Source organism: Myiozetetes cayanensis, unplaced genomic scaffold (genome assembly GCF_022539395.1).
Source record: "Myiozetetes cayanensis isolate MyiCay16 unplaced genomic scaffold, myiCay2020 scf1, whole genome shotgun sequence".
Taxonomy (NCBI): Eukaryota; Metazoa; Chordata; class Aves; order Passeriformes; family Tyrannidae; genus Myiozetetes; species Myiozetetes cayanensis.
In genome coordinates this window covers 129,761,813-129,776,754 of record NW_026086604.1, presented here as the reverse complement: position 1 = coordinate 129,776,754, position 14,942 = coordinate 129,761,813, and the positions used below count along the sequence as shown (strand labels likewise).

General features: G+C 36.5%; 1 protein-coding gene across 2 annotated transcripts; it reads left to right on the top strand.

The window, feature by feature from the left end:
- Positions 1 to 58: 58 nt before the first annotated feature.
- Positions 59 to 14,942, top strand: DBF4 (DBF4 zinc finger). Of its 2 annotated transcripts, none has more exons than XM_050333573.1 (12): positions 59 to 237; positions 1,410 to 1,588; positions 3,487 to 3,684; positions 4,845 to 4,895; positions 5,435 to 5,504; positions 5,645 to 5,721; positions 7,201 to 7,231; positions 7,500 to 7,542; positions 9,205 to 9,336; positions 11,984 to 12,098; positions 12,413 to 12,537; positions 13,712 to 14,942. In XM_050333573.1, the coding sequence occupies exons 1-12, from the start codon at positions 192 to 194 to the stop codon at positions 14,775 to 14,777; spliced, it is 2,133 nt and encodes a 710-aa protein (XP_050189530.1). In that variant the 5' UTR covers positions 59 to 191; the 3' UTR covers positions 14,778 to 14,942. The 2 variants fall into 2 exon arrangements, with proteins under 2 accessions (XP_050189530.1, XP_050189539.1); XM_050333582.1 differs by having other exon boundaries at positions 60 to 237; positions 1,413 to 1,588.

Sequence of the window (14,942 nt, the reverse complement as noted above, 5' to 3'; positions counted from 1 at the left end):
AGGGCCTCCTCTTTCCCTTCTCTCCCTTCCCTCCTTCCGCCCTCCCCTCGCTCCGCCCCGGCCCGGCCGTTGGCGGTGGCAGCTCCGGGCCCGGCGGAGGCGGGAAGGGCCGTGAGGGGTCCGGGCAGCCCGTGCTGCCCCCGCAGGTAGCGGCGGCCGCGGGGCAGGGGAGGATGTGACTCCGCGGGAAGATGAAGCCGAGCGCTGCTGAGGCCGCCGACAGAGCAGCTCGTCTCCGTAAGCAACGGGGTCTGGGGGTGGCCGGGGGGGCTCAGGCCTCTCCCAGCGCCAGCGGGTGCCGTTCAGCCGCGGCCTGGGGCCGGGGCGGCCTTCCCGGCTATGGCTTTGTTGTGGTTCAGGGAGTTAAACGGAAAAGCGTGGCCTTGGCGCTGACTCGTTCTCTTTTACAAGATAACCGCGGGGCAGGGAGGCCGTGGGGTGTCTGGGGAATGGCGGGGCCGCTGCCGTGCGAGCCGCCCCCCCTCCCCGGGCAGGCCTTTGCTGGCGCCGGGAGCACCGGAGGCTCGCTGGGCCCGCGGGGTGAGAGCGCGGCCGCTCTGCGGGAGAGGCTCCTCGTTGTTACTGCGGGCCTGCTAAGCCGCTCCGAACTTTCGATCGTCCCGGGAAGTTTAAAATGCATGGTCCGGTGTTAATAGTGTTTAACGTGTTGATTTTTGAACTGCCCTGGTCATCTACAGAATTGCGCTTGCACGCCTGCTTATCGTCCTTTTTTTGCGTTTACATTCTGGATCAGTTACACCATCTTACGCCTCCCCATTTTCCTGTTTCTCTAGGGTTTTTTGTCTTCTAGGTTCTAACAAAGCTGACTGCTGTTCCTGCCCCACTTAGTGTGTTCATAAACAGAGACTCCTGCAGCAAGAGTGGTAGTTCTGCTGCTCCCTCTCCTATCTGAGAGTGTTTCAGGGATGGAAAGAGAACTTTACAGAGGGACTGTTTTGCATGTTGGTTTTTTGTGTCCAGAAGAAGCCTGCTCACTTCCTTTACCAGCCCTCATTCTCTTGGTAGCAAATACTTGTCAAACTGCTGAGAAAATTGATAGTATTGTATAGTAACTGAAATGAAAAGTTCATTATAGCATATTATTTTAAGGAGAAACTTTTAAGGGCCATATGAGGTGGTATTATTAATGTTTGGATTTTGACATGTTTAACATAATAGCTGTTTTTTAAAAGTCCTGTTAAAGTCCAGGCTGGATAGGTCTTCAAGCAACTAGTCTCATAGAAGGTGTCCCCGTGTATGGTGGAGGATTGAAACCAAATGATCTCTAAGGTCGCTTCCAGCCCAAGCCCCATTGTATGGTTCTGTGGAAGCTTACCGTGGCCATTGCCATAACTTAGGAATTTTCCTTAAAAAAAAAAGTTCTGTTTAAATTGCCTTTTTTTTCCCAGCAGATGGAATACAAGCAAAAACAGAAAAGATAAGATCTTCTCTCAAGAATGTGAAAAAAGATACAGGAAAACCAGAGAAACTTAAATATAAGCCACTCACTGGGAAGCTGTTTTACCTCGATATCCCATCCAATGTGATCTCTGAAAAATTAGGAAAGGACCTCAAAGAGCTGGGAGGGGTAAGTTTATAATAGAGACCTGTATTAATCTAGAAGGAAATTTGGACATGTGGAATGTTTCTTTCATGTTATATTATTTTGACTTTATAAATAACATTTGATGTTATATGTACTTTATCTGTGAGAGGATTTTATTTTTCTATGTTTGTCTTAATGTTTAATACAAACAATGAGCTTATCATTAAGTTATTCTGTGTTTCTTTGAGAGAACCTGCTTTGCTGATTGTAACAAAAGTTTTTATTATTAAGGTTTGTATTCAGTTGATTTTTCACCTGGCTTAAAACTTATCCAAGTTTATTAAGTTTTATCGTTTGAGGCGATTTTTTTCTGCTGCTTCTGACTGTATTGACATTTTTACATGTTACAATGTTGTTCAGCTGAACCTGAAAGAGATTAAAGGAAGAGTTTTGCATATGCTTACTGTAAGTCAGTAACTTCACTGAGTACTTTTTGCACAGGGTATGTTAATGAGTATTTTTGAATACTCTTATTTAAATAATAAATTGTATATGCATCTTACTAATTGTTTTCCTAATTCTCTCTTCTGTATCGAAGAAACTTTGATACAAGCAATTACAGGATATGATAGTAACACAAGCAATGCAGTTGCTTAGTTCTCTTTTAAAGTTGAATATTTGAATTGACGTAGAGAAAACTTGGCCGTTAGAGAATTAAATACCTTTTAAGCACAGAGGCAGAAGGGATCTGCTTAAATGGCTACCTGTTTTGAATGTTGCTTTGGCAATGCTTCTTTGAACTCAGAGGAACACCGAGCAGCTTTATGAAATTGATGCTTGTAAATCAAGGTGCTGTCTGAAATCACAGGAGCAGTAGGGAGTAGCAGTAACATGGTTTCAAATTAAATGCATCACTTTACATTTACGTCAAATAAGTGCACTCTGTCTTTTGTCTTTCTCTCTGAAAAAAAATTTTAGGAGTTCATATGTGAAAGGTAAGGTTACAAATCACAGAAAGAAAAATCACAGGAAGTTTTTGTGGCTTATTCTGAGGAGTAAATGCCTCCGACTGAGGTGCTCTAACGCCCTCAAGATCAATTACCACGTTTTGTTGTTACTTGTGTGGAGTGCACTCAAAAGTGCCTCTATATCCTCTTTCTGTAAAAGCTGCATAGAGCACCGTTGAAAGGCAGTTTCAAGCTTGCTATCTGGGAGATTTGTGCTTTCCAAGCTGATTGATTAGTTGAAGAGAGGAAAATATATTAAACTACATAAGCTGACAAGAAATAACAAGGCAAATAGGTGATAATCACTCGATAGTTAGCAATGAAAGACTGAAGGAGCGAAATAGAACAAGCATAGAGTACCTGCATATTTATATTGCTGAGTATGAGAATATGAATCTACTAAAGACTTTACCTTTTGGAGAAGTGTCATAAATACTATAGATGTGAAACATGGTAACTCTCCTGACATTTTAATTTTTCTTCTGGTTCTGAACTCAGTAAATTTATAGCTTCTTGCGGACTAAAATACATTTGCATGCACATGCCTTTAAGTTTAGCTGAACACGTCTGTGTAATTTCTGTTACATAAAATGATGTAGACAGTGGTTTACCATGATTTATTCTGTTATTCCTCAATGCAGTATTGAATTTTTCTATTTGGAAGGTATTACAGATAGATAGTCCAAAAATTATAATAATCAAAACATTGTAAGGCTCTTTTGATAAAGATTACAAAATTAAGAAATGGAACTTACAATTTGTGACTGGTAAGATGCTATTGCATCTCTATATTTAGAAAATATCTTCTTGTTAATTCAGTGTTTTTGTACTTAGTTATTCTAGAAGTTTTATGACTTTTAATTATGCAATGTAAAATTTGAGTTGCTGATCTATTGTCCTGAAATGAGGACTTGTTTATATCTCTATATTTAGAGGGTGGAGAGTTTCCTTAGTAAGGATATCAACTATCTGGTGACTAATAAAAAGGAGGCCAAATTTGCACGAAGTCTTGGCGGCCAGATTTCTCCTGTTCCTAGCCCAGAATCTGCAGGTGTTGGGGGAAATGGTTCACCTCATCCTAGCAACCGAAAAGATCAACGTGATGGAAGTTCATTGAAGTTGGTAGATACAGTAAGTTTCTTAGTAATAATATTTCGAATCGGGTACAACCCATGGGAGGGATATGGTCTTAGAATTTTCCTTCTATTTAGCTTCCTAAAGATGGCAGCAGTTCTTTGGGTGAATAAGGGGTTTTCTTTCAAAGATACTTTTCAAGTTATTCAGGCTAAGTTGTTAAATTTAACTAAAACTAATTCAGCAGAGTTTCAGAAACTAATTTTAAAAAGGAGCCTTTTTTGCAAATAAGCAGAGTACACTAAAATCTGTTCTAAGGTAGTATGTCTGACTGATAATAGTGACATTATTATGTTTGACAGCTGGATCAATATGGATAGGCATGTGATGGCATTCAGTGATTCCTCTCTTTAGAAACACAGCCTAATAAAGCCTTGACTGATGTGTTGTTAGTGCAGATATCAACAGAAGCTCTCTTGCATAGTAGTTGAAAGAAATAATTAAAATTGAACGTTATGACTGCTGAGCTTTTTGAGCTCTTTCTTAGAGGATCATGTTAATTGCATGTACACTGTTAATTTAGTATCTGAATTTATGCAGGTTTATGTGAAGTTTCTTACATGGACAAGTCTTGTGTCCTTTCAAAATACAGTTGGAAGTAATTAGCTGTATTATGTGTGTGGTACTTACTAAGAAGCATGACTGTGGGCCATTCTGCAGGCTAGTCTTTGCACTGCATAGGTGAGGTAACCTTATTTTGTAAATACCTGGATAGGCAAAGGCAGCTCATTATGCATAAGCAGCATAAAGTACAAAAGGAGATTCACTGGTGATAGAAAAGAAGGTGCTAAGACAGAGGCTGTGATAATATTTATAACCTAATTTGCACAAGCCCCAGCTGATGAAACCTCATCATCACACCATTTGGTGTGTGTCACTAGCTGCTTGTTCCCAGCATCTGTGTTGTTCCAGCACTAACACTGCTTCAGCCATGCAGTGATCTGCTTTGGCTGAAAATGATTACTTGTTGGGTGTTTTTAGATTGTTGGGGTTTTTTCCCTTAGACTGTGTCAGCTGTAACCCTGTGAGGAAGATGCACATTACTGAAAAATTAGCAGTGCAGTGAACAAAAGGAGACTCTCATAGCTAACATGTATTTGTTAACAGCAATGTGAATTGTCTCACCTTGCTACAAATGTGTTTCTGTTTTAATTTAGGTGCGTATGAGCAGAGGGAAATCCTTGGTTGAAAAAGCAATCAAAGAACAGGTACACCACGTAATCAATGAATTCATGCTTCAGAAACTTTGGTTTTGCTCTTCTAGAAAACAAGCTGTAGTAAGAGTGTCTTAGAGAGAAGTCAGGCTTGGAATGCTCAGGCAGAAGTTGAGGGATTGTCCTAAATAAACTGTCAAATCATGCTTTTTGGATACTTCCTGAAGAATTAAAAGTCTGTAAAGTCTTATGACGAGTATTAAAAGTTGTAAGGATTGCTAATATAACTTGTATTTGAGAGGTGCTCATGAAGTTAAAGAAAATGTATCAATTCACTGTGTTCCAATCTTGCTATAAAATGTGACAATAGAGAACAGTTCTGGCTTTCTGAAAGTTTAAATATGTCTTTTGATGGTAAAGTGCTGTAACACAGAGATGGCAAAGTCAGTTGACAAGAGCAGTAGTCTTTTGGCAAAAAGCAAAGCATCTGCATTTTAATCTCAGCTTTCATATTACATGTTGCAATGTATATGTAATTATTTTAAATCTACTATTTATTGCATTAGATTATTAATCTAATTTATTGTTTGCAGGATTTAATCCCCTCTGGTAGTATACTGTCCAATGCTTTGAGTTGGGGAGTGAAGATACTTCATATTGATGGTAAATATTTTTGTTAGACAAAGCCTGACTTGAACTTGTAACATTCATGTAATTATTCTTTTGTTGAATTCAAAATATTAAAAATTACAATTACATCAGAGATACAAAAAACTGAGTATGATTCTCCCTCTTTTTGCCAGATGTTAAGAATTGTATTGAACAAAAGAAAAGGGAGCTCTATCTAATCAAAAGAGGAGACAATTCTTTTAAAGATGTGGTAAGTGTCTCTTTGCTATTTGTGAGAATGCTATTTGTTCTGTTAACTGAGAAAACACCAAAACATTAAATACTGCTTGCTGTAAAACTTACATATTTTATTTTAATGAAGTCTTGCTCATATTCAATTTTCACAGGCCATTATGTTTTCTGAATTGATTTAAAAAACATCTTCAAAAATATGAAGTATTAGCTATATATATAGCTTTCAAAGCTATTAAAACATTACTTCCATAGTAGCATTGATTCCATAATGTGTAGTCCTTTGCTCTTGCAAAGGATATCTAAGAAGTGCTGAGCTGTCTAAAGTTTCCATTCTGCATGCCTCAAAAGTAATAAATAATAAAAAAATTATTGATGTAAATTACCATTAAGTTGCCTTGTATAACTTTCCCTGTGACACAGTGATTAGAAACACTTTACTTCTCATGAGCCATTCTGAAAAGTCATAGTACGTTTCCTGGAGAAGCTGTCACTACAAGGAATCTGCAATTTTTCCTTTGTAAAGAAATAGCAGAAAGCATCTTCAGGCTATTCTGCCAATAATGTGCATTTTGCATGTGAATGTCCCAGTTTCTCAGGTTTTTAGTGTATGATATAATGAGACATTAAAACTTGGAGTTGCTCTGTAATTTAAATTAAACACATGAAGTTGTCCAATTGTCCAATCTGTGCGTGGGGCTCTGATAAGGAAATGGAATGAAAATACCTAGTGAGTGTTGTTTTGGAATGCAATGTTGGCTAATTATTGAGGCCACATAAAATCCTCTGCCAAATCATCAGTGTGTTCATGGATAGCAGGGTGGGATTTATTTACAAGTAATATAAAATGAGTTTTTACCTTTACCAGAATCATTACAGCTAGCAGTTGATGCTTGAATATAGAATTTACTTTTTTTTTCCTGAATTAAACAGATATTCTGTTTAATTTTAATCTTCATTGCTAAAAACAAAGACCAAACCTGTGTAAATCTATTCAAATGAAAAGAATTGTTTTAATTGGAGAATGTTTCTGTATGCTGGTTTTGGTGGCATTTTACAGCTTGCATTTGCAGATTGCAATGAATTAGGATTTAAAAAGCATTGTAAAAATGTTATCTGTATTTGAGAATCAACTTGCAACCGTGGCAAGGTATTTTCAGGGAGGAGAGAGTTAATGTATAATTTTACCTTTGTAGGTTTCTTTGTTTCATTTTGGTTTTAGGAAAAACAAATTGAAGCATCTGAAGGAGAACACTGGTTTTGTTGGGGTTTTGTTTTGTTTTTTCAGTGTAGAGATAAATATTTCTTTTGGAAACATGTTACCATATTTGTGAGTTACTGATGAGCTTAGTTTCTTGCAAAATTGATAATGACTGGGTATGAAGTCATGGTTAACACAGGGAGACCCTCATAACTTAAATTACCAATAGCTAAATCTTTAAGTGAACTGCAGAATAATATTCACAAGGATTTTATACCTTCTCTCTTTTTTCAATAGGGAAAACATGTTACTGCTCAAAAGACAAAAAGTAAGTATTTCAATAATTGTAGAAGTTTCTGGTTTGCTTTATTTTCTGAATGCTTAAAAATGTACTACAGTTCTCATGTGGTCATGTCATGCTCTATCTTATCCCAACTTATATGCCCAAGAAAAGTACGTAGAAAAATGTTGTGGAACTCAGAGAGTGTCAAAACGTGCACATAATGAGTTCTAAAATACGGTCTTCTAATTTATTCACCTACTGTAGTAACTTGCTGAACTTCTCTCTGAATTTTGTTTTCTGTCCTCTTGAACAGGTAGACTGAAAAATCCATTTATCAGGGTGGAAGATGCAAGCCGGTAAGTGTTCTCTTTGTGCATTCAGTAATGTGGTTCTCAAACTGAGAATTACTTGATCAAGTGTGTCCTTATATCTCATTTTCCTTCAGCTCCCTGACTTTAGATGCCAGATATACTGTCCTCTTATAAAAAGATACAAATGTGTTCAGCTACCAAATGAGATTGAGAAGTAGTAGTATAGTAGGGAATATTTGCAATAGGTAATGGAATTGGAAAATTAATAGGTAGCTCCAGTTTTTGTATCATGAGGATGGGTTCTTTGGGTTACTTTCTGCCAAAGGCCATATGAATGAAAGGGAAACCTGGAAGGTTTGAACCTTTACATCTTTTCTTATATCTAAATCCTTTAGCCCAAAAGGCAAATAAAACTTATACTCAATTCCAGTCCTGTTGAGTTTCAACTCAATAACATTCATCTCCTGCTGAGACCATTTGGATGTAAAGAAAGGGAAGTTGTTACAGTTAAAATCATTCCTTGAAATTAGGTTTAATTTCTTGTTCAGTCATTTCTTTTTAAAAGTAAAAATCCCAGCTAATAATCTGATTTCATTATCCACAGGTAGCATGAAATCTGATACTTTCAGCCTTGAAAATTTTCACTTCTTTCTGGTCTCAATCAGACCTGGCTGTGTAAGAAAATACCAGTTTGCCAGAAGCTGACAGAACAATGAATTGTGAAAAAGGTGCAGTTCTGCACAGCATCTTCTGCACCGTTGAATTCCTAACTAACTTCTGCTTTATGACATTGTTTGTAAGTGCCAAATTCTTTGACCTGATGTCTTTGACACTTCCCTGAATTAAAAAAAAAAAAAGAAATCTAAACATTGTTATACACTGAGTTGGTGTAATAGGTATAAGGGACATGAGGATAGTGGTAAGAACTGGACCAATACAGTTGTAAGTACAAGAAATTCTTATATGTGAGTCTGACTTCAGAATGTAATGGGTACTAAACACCTGAAGCACTTTTGAATATTTATGTGACATGTTTTTATGCAACATAAGTTACAGTTCAGAAGCAGAACAAGATGTTTAGCTATCCCTATTATTTCTTCCAGACTTACTCTTTTAGTTTTTGCCTGGGTAGCCTAAAATAGTAATGTGGAGGAAAGAAATCAGACTGAATTCTGGCATCAGCAATTCAGTTACATGATCCAGTATGTGAACTTCAGCATGCCCTATTTTAACCATTCTTAATATATTTAGAGCAATGGTATGGTTGCTAGTTCTGATATCTCTAAGTTTTATGTTTTGAATGGTGAATTGATTAATTTTTTTTTAAGAAGAAGAAAATGGTAGAGTGAAAGTAAGTAAAAATTAATGCATTGGATGTTAGGAACTGCTGTAGCTACTTCTCAGGAGCACAAATGCACTGTTGTCCAAACCATCTTTAGGTTTATTGGCTACCCAATAAACAACAATTAATAGGCACGAAAATCATACACCAGGGAATGTGTAAATTCCCAGCTGTAGAAACTGAAAGACAGTAGCAAGTTTATAGGAAGGGATGAATGACTTGTTTTAGGATATTTATTTGCTTAGCATTCTGTGTGTGTCATATGAGAAACAGTTTTTCAAGCTTTTTGACCTGATGTAATTTGTGCTATGAACATCTTTCTTCCGTTTCTGATGGTTCTGATGCACTTGGTTTGTCTAATGCAGCCAGTACCGACCGTTTTATCTGCAACTACCCAGTTTTCCGTTTCTGAACTACTGTGTTCCGAAGCCATATAGTCCATTTGAAGTGGATAAGAAGTATCCTTCTGGTCAAAAGCAAACTCAGTCTAAGCAAAGGTTTGTTGAAAACTTGTTATTGAGGTGTGGGTAGAGGAGAGGGCTGTTCTCTAAATTATTTCATAAGTAGTTGTTTTCTAAAATAATTGCTCTTCTAATTTTGTGTTCCGTTTAATACTGCTAGCCATGTCTCAACTGATGTATTTACTGCACTGTTGGTGTCTATCTACTCTTTATTCTATCTTTACTCCTTCTTTTGGACATACAGATACATACATCCAAAAATGCGGCCTTCTCTTTTCACTGTGGGTCAGCATAAGATATTTTTTTCCTTTCTGCCACTGGTTTATTCTTTGTCCTCATCTTGGGTGCCATTCTGTAAGTATTTCAGAGAAAGTGGATTTCTTAAGACTTTTGTGTTTGTCCATGTAGTGCTGAAGTAGGCAGTTAAATTTTTTTAAAGCAATGATGTTCAATCACAGGGCATAATCGTTGTTGATAAAGAGTGCGTATTACTGATAATTTATAGGAATTAGACTGCTAATACTACTTCGACTGTATAAAGATGAAAAGTGGATGCTAGCTGCCCAGTAGAATTGCAGTTTTCTTAAAGCAAGTGTTTATATGACACATCTAGGCAATCAGGCTCTACATGAGCACTACAGATGCAGTTAAAACTTTGGCAAATGAGTTTTATGATTTGAAACTATTTAACTAGTGTCTTAATTACCTGTTTTTTGTGTATCAGATTATTGTTTTGAGTTTCTTCTACCTACCATATTTGACTTCTAAAATTGATTCATGTGAGAGACTAAAGATATTTCAGTGAAAGGTAGCTTTGCTATGTGTGGAGCTTCCTGTATTTAGTAACTTGCTGCTTTTCTGTCCTTGGGGTTGAAGACTTATGTGTGATACATGTTTTTTCTTTATAAAATGACTTCTCCACAGTTTCTGTCCAGTCTTCACCATTATTATAGCCCTGGAGGTTTTCAGTTTATGTTGCCAGGATGTTGGTTTTCTGGTGTTTTGTTTTTGGGGTTTTGTTTGTTTGGTTTTGTTTGGTTTTGTTTTGTTTTTGTGGTTTTTATTTTTGTTTGTTTTCTTTAATTACAATGAGTATGAAAAAGCAAAAAACATATCTTACAAGGATTACTGCTGTATTAATAAGGCAGTTTCTGACTGTGTCTCTTCCAAGGGGATTAGAAAGGCCCATTCTTTTTAAAGCATTAAAAAAACCCAAAAAGGCCATTTCTGCTTATATGGATTAAGGAATATGATGTATTAAAATGTCAGGGGTTATATTTGAATGAATATTCCTAGTTAATCTTTCAAGTGGGCACAACCAAACTGATATTTAGGTGGGAGATTTTCATACTCAGCAGGTAGATGAGAGGAATTCCATCTTTGAGAGAGAGTGAGGAGAATGCTTGCTTGTTTCATCTGGGAGGAAAGCTTGTTGAAGCCAAATTATCGGTTTTACTTCTGCATTGGGCAAGACCTGCAGATATTACTCAGTCTTCAGATGATGCATTGTGTTGCTTATGTCCTGCTTTGCTGGTTTTCTGTGATTTTACTGTTTTCAAGAGGGAAGATGTGAAGGCTGGTATAAAAATAAAAGCAAAAGTTGGGTGGAGCCTGTCCTGGGGAACCCGAGAAGTGCTGGGGCAGGTGTTAGACCAGTTTGGACTGGTGGATTGAAAGCAGTTGTTGAAAGCAGTGCACCCTTAATGTGCAGAGCAGTACATTGCTATGCTTTGTATGCTAGAGATTGTTCAAGACAGGTTATTTGATGTAAACTCCTGAGCTTACAGCTATGCAGATTGTTGGTAAAGTCTGTCAGAATGATTTTTGGCTAGGCAGGGAGATGGCACTATTCCTTTAAAGTAAAAAGGGAGTAGAGATTGATGACTTTGCTATACTGCTGGTATATCAACCTTAGGTGGGTTAATAGTGAATTGCAGCAAACAGTAACTCTCCCCAGATGTGGACTCTGAAGGTCATGGAGCAGTTATTGAAAACCTCTTCATGTTTTAATCTCCAGGAAGAACTTGAGGTTCATTTTCTTACATTCTCACTTAGCCTTTACCTAGAAAAAGAATACAAAATAGCATTTGATCAGCATATTCAAAATCTATCTATAACCAACAAATACGACTGTTATTTTTAATAGATATAACAGGAATATTATATATTATATGTAATATATATATATATATATAATAAATATAACAAGCAAGGAATAAGAGGTCATCTGTTAGACCAGGGGACTTTGCTGTGTGTTTTCTAGACATCAAAAATACTGACAGTGGATGTTAAAAGACTTTTTTTTAGTTTTTTCCTAGTTTTGGTTTTGTCAGCTAAGCACAGAGATTTCAATATGTTCTTTGAGTTTTCAAGGAAATTTTTTATTTGTTTAGCAGTTTTCCAGTGTTTGTTCTGAGCTAGTGATAATAGTACATACGTACAAACCTGTATGTCTTATGCTTACATATAGTTCCACTGGGTCTGCCTGTCTTCTTGCTGTTTTTGTGGTTGTTGTTTTTCTTTGTTTTTCCTAAGTGTTGACTAACATAATTTAAATAGCTTAAGGGGAAATAAAGGTTTGTTTTGGTTTGGGTTTTTTTAAGTGAATAAGAATGAACATGATGTGAGAGGAAAGTTGAGAACTCAGTTCCATATTTGAGACTTATTAATACTCTCTTAACAGAAACAAAATAAATAGTGACAAGGACTGTGGAATGCCTGCTCAGCTTCCTCAGAAGGACAAAAAAAAGAGAGGATATTGTGAATGTTGTGGGAAGAAATATGAAGACCTGCAAACAGTACGTGAAATGTCAAGTGTATGCTTTGATAGAGTCTAAACTCTGGTATCAACAGAGGCGTCTTAACTGTTTTTATTTTAAAATATTTTTCAAATATATATCCTAAAAAGCAGCCTGTAGGTATTTTTTCCCTTGTAGGTTTTAATTCTTGATCGCTGCTTCTATGTATGATAGCTGAAGGCACTAGTAGTTCATGTCTTAGAGATGCTGGTAATAAATTAATGAGATTTACTTGCTACTCCATATCATATTGATGACTTGTATATTCATATCTGTAGTATTAGATTTGTTTCATGTTTTTTCTTTAATTGCAGCATCTTGAAAGTGAACGGCACCAAAATTTTGCACAAAGCACACAATATAAAGTTGTTGATGATATAATCTCCAAGTTAGTTTATGAGTTTGTTGCATACAAAGATGATACAGCAAAAATAATAAGGTGAGTTTTATGTTCTATCTTTTAAAGACTCTGTAAGTCAAGACATTGAACATAAAGATATTTAGTTCTGAAGTTCTGGATCTGAATAGAACAGAGTAAATTCATGTTTTTCAGTCTGAAATAAGTCCTGAAATTTGCAATGCAGTTGTACCTGACAAATCCAGTTCTATAAAGCAGAAATTAGGGGAAAAAAAATCAGAAGTGGAGATTGCATCAAAGAAAGATGAAACTGAATTGAATTGCTAGAAGTAGTCCTACGTATCTTTCAGCTTATGTAAAGCCATATCTATTGTACTTAAATATTGCTGATAGAAAGACAGTGGTATCTGGATGTCTTGCTCTGAATGCTTTCTGTCATCTTCAGTAGCCTAAGAACAGCAAATGCTATCTTTACTCAGTCAGTCTGATCTCCTTACCTGTGGAAAAACTTCCTATCTATGTTCTACTCCTCCTGACTTCTGTGCTGGACAAAAAAAGCAAATTGTCCTTCTTTGTAGCTCAAGAGCATGAAAGGGCTAGAATGGCTTGTTTCATACCTTGGACTGTGGGCACCAGTGTCTTTGTTACTTGAAACAGTGATACAATTTGAGATTGCTCTGATGTTTTGCAAATGAATTAGGAGATAAAAAATAACATTCTCATTTATTTATTAAAAAACAACAAGTATTGAAGAAACAAAGATATTCTTAGTGAAACCAAAGGAAATGCAAATAGAGTCAAACAACTGATAGCCTAATAAGGCAAGCCTTTATTTCTTCTGTGATTTCAATATATTCAAAGTGGTTAGACTTAAAATCCTATCAAGAAAATCAAATTATAGTTTTGTGTGTATATATAATAGAATATTAATGAGTATTTAGAGTAATTGCATTATATTAATTAACTTTTTCTGTTCTTAGTGCCTCCATGAATTGAGGTTTACTGAAATACTAGACTTTTGTTATTTTTAAAATAATATGCTGTAGGAATCAGTAAGAAAACATCAAATTCAAACATAAGGCACTCTGTTTCTGTAGAAATAGTGTGTTGCTACCCTAAATATATCTTTCCTTCAAAAGTAAAAAGAAAAACTGCTTTGTCAGTTCAGTTGCTCTTCTAGGATCAGTTGCATATGGAGTTGTGATACATAGGGGGTTTTTATGTTCATTAACGTATTTAAACCATTTCATTGTAGGACAAAATGCAGCACAGGATGTTTTTCTCCTATTATTGGAAAAATAACTAGACCAGATGAGCTGCAAGAACGACTGAAAAAGCAACGCATTTCTTTGAAGACTTACTCCTGGAAGGATACGGCAATTCAGGCACTCAAACTGGATTGCCAGCCTGCAGAAGTACAACAAAATTCCTTGCCCACACCTACCCCTGTTCCTGCATCTGGCTGTTCACTTCTTTATTGTCACCCATCACAACCTTCAGAACTAAAAAGTAAGTTCAGAATTAATGATGAAAATATTAGAACTGATTGCTCCTGTGCAGCAAACTTAAGAGAAACTGTTGAATCATCAAATTCCATACAACCGCCCCTTCAGAAAGACAACAAAGCACACACAGAGAACTTGTCTCGAGCTTACAAGCCATTCAGCAAGGAAATACTGCAACAAGAGGCAAATAGGAAGAATTTGCAGTGTTTTCAGGAAGGCATGTGTTCTTTAGGTTCTCATACTCAAGTTACAGATTTTGGTGAAAAAGATAAAAACCTATCGCAACCAAAACAAGAATTAAATAATGCAGTGGTTCTACCAGCAAAGCGTTTGAAAAAAGAAGATGCCAATCCTACGTTTGTCAAGGAACATCATGATTTATGTGATAATCATCAGCAAATGCAGCACAATGTCGTTCTGGAGGCTGAGGTGTCTGATACTGCCATGAATAAAGAATTTAATGCATTGGCTGCCAGCGCTGCCTGCAGTTCACCATCTGGAAAGCTGCACAGAAAAGTGAAACTTCACTTGGGAAGGAATAAAAGAGAAACCCGGAAACAGAATATGCAGTTAAATGTAAGGTGTACTGATGGACTGTCTGTTCCTGAAGAGAAGAGAAGCACTTGTAGCTCACCACTGCAACCCCTATTGGAATTATTTCAGACAAGTGAAAGAAACTCAGAATTTGTAGGTTTCTCAGATTACGCCGAAAGCAAAGGTTCAGTGAGCATAAATGACATGTGTGAAGGGCATAATACAAATGTTATGTGGGCATTATTTTCCTCTTCATCCTCATCCCCGTTTGTTGGATTTTAATGCTGCTTTATTTAATGAATTTTAAATCAACTTGCCAATTTAAGATTCTTTTCATGAAGACTTTAATTGCTGTAGTATATGTACAGATTTTTTGGTTTTCAAGTTCTTTAATGCAAAAAGTTCCGTATGTGTAAATATGAAAAATAAAACTTAAGTTTGGTTTTA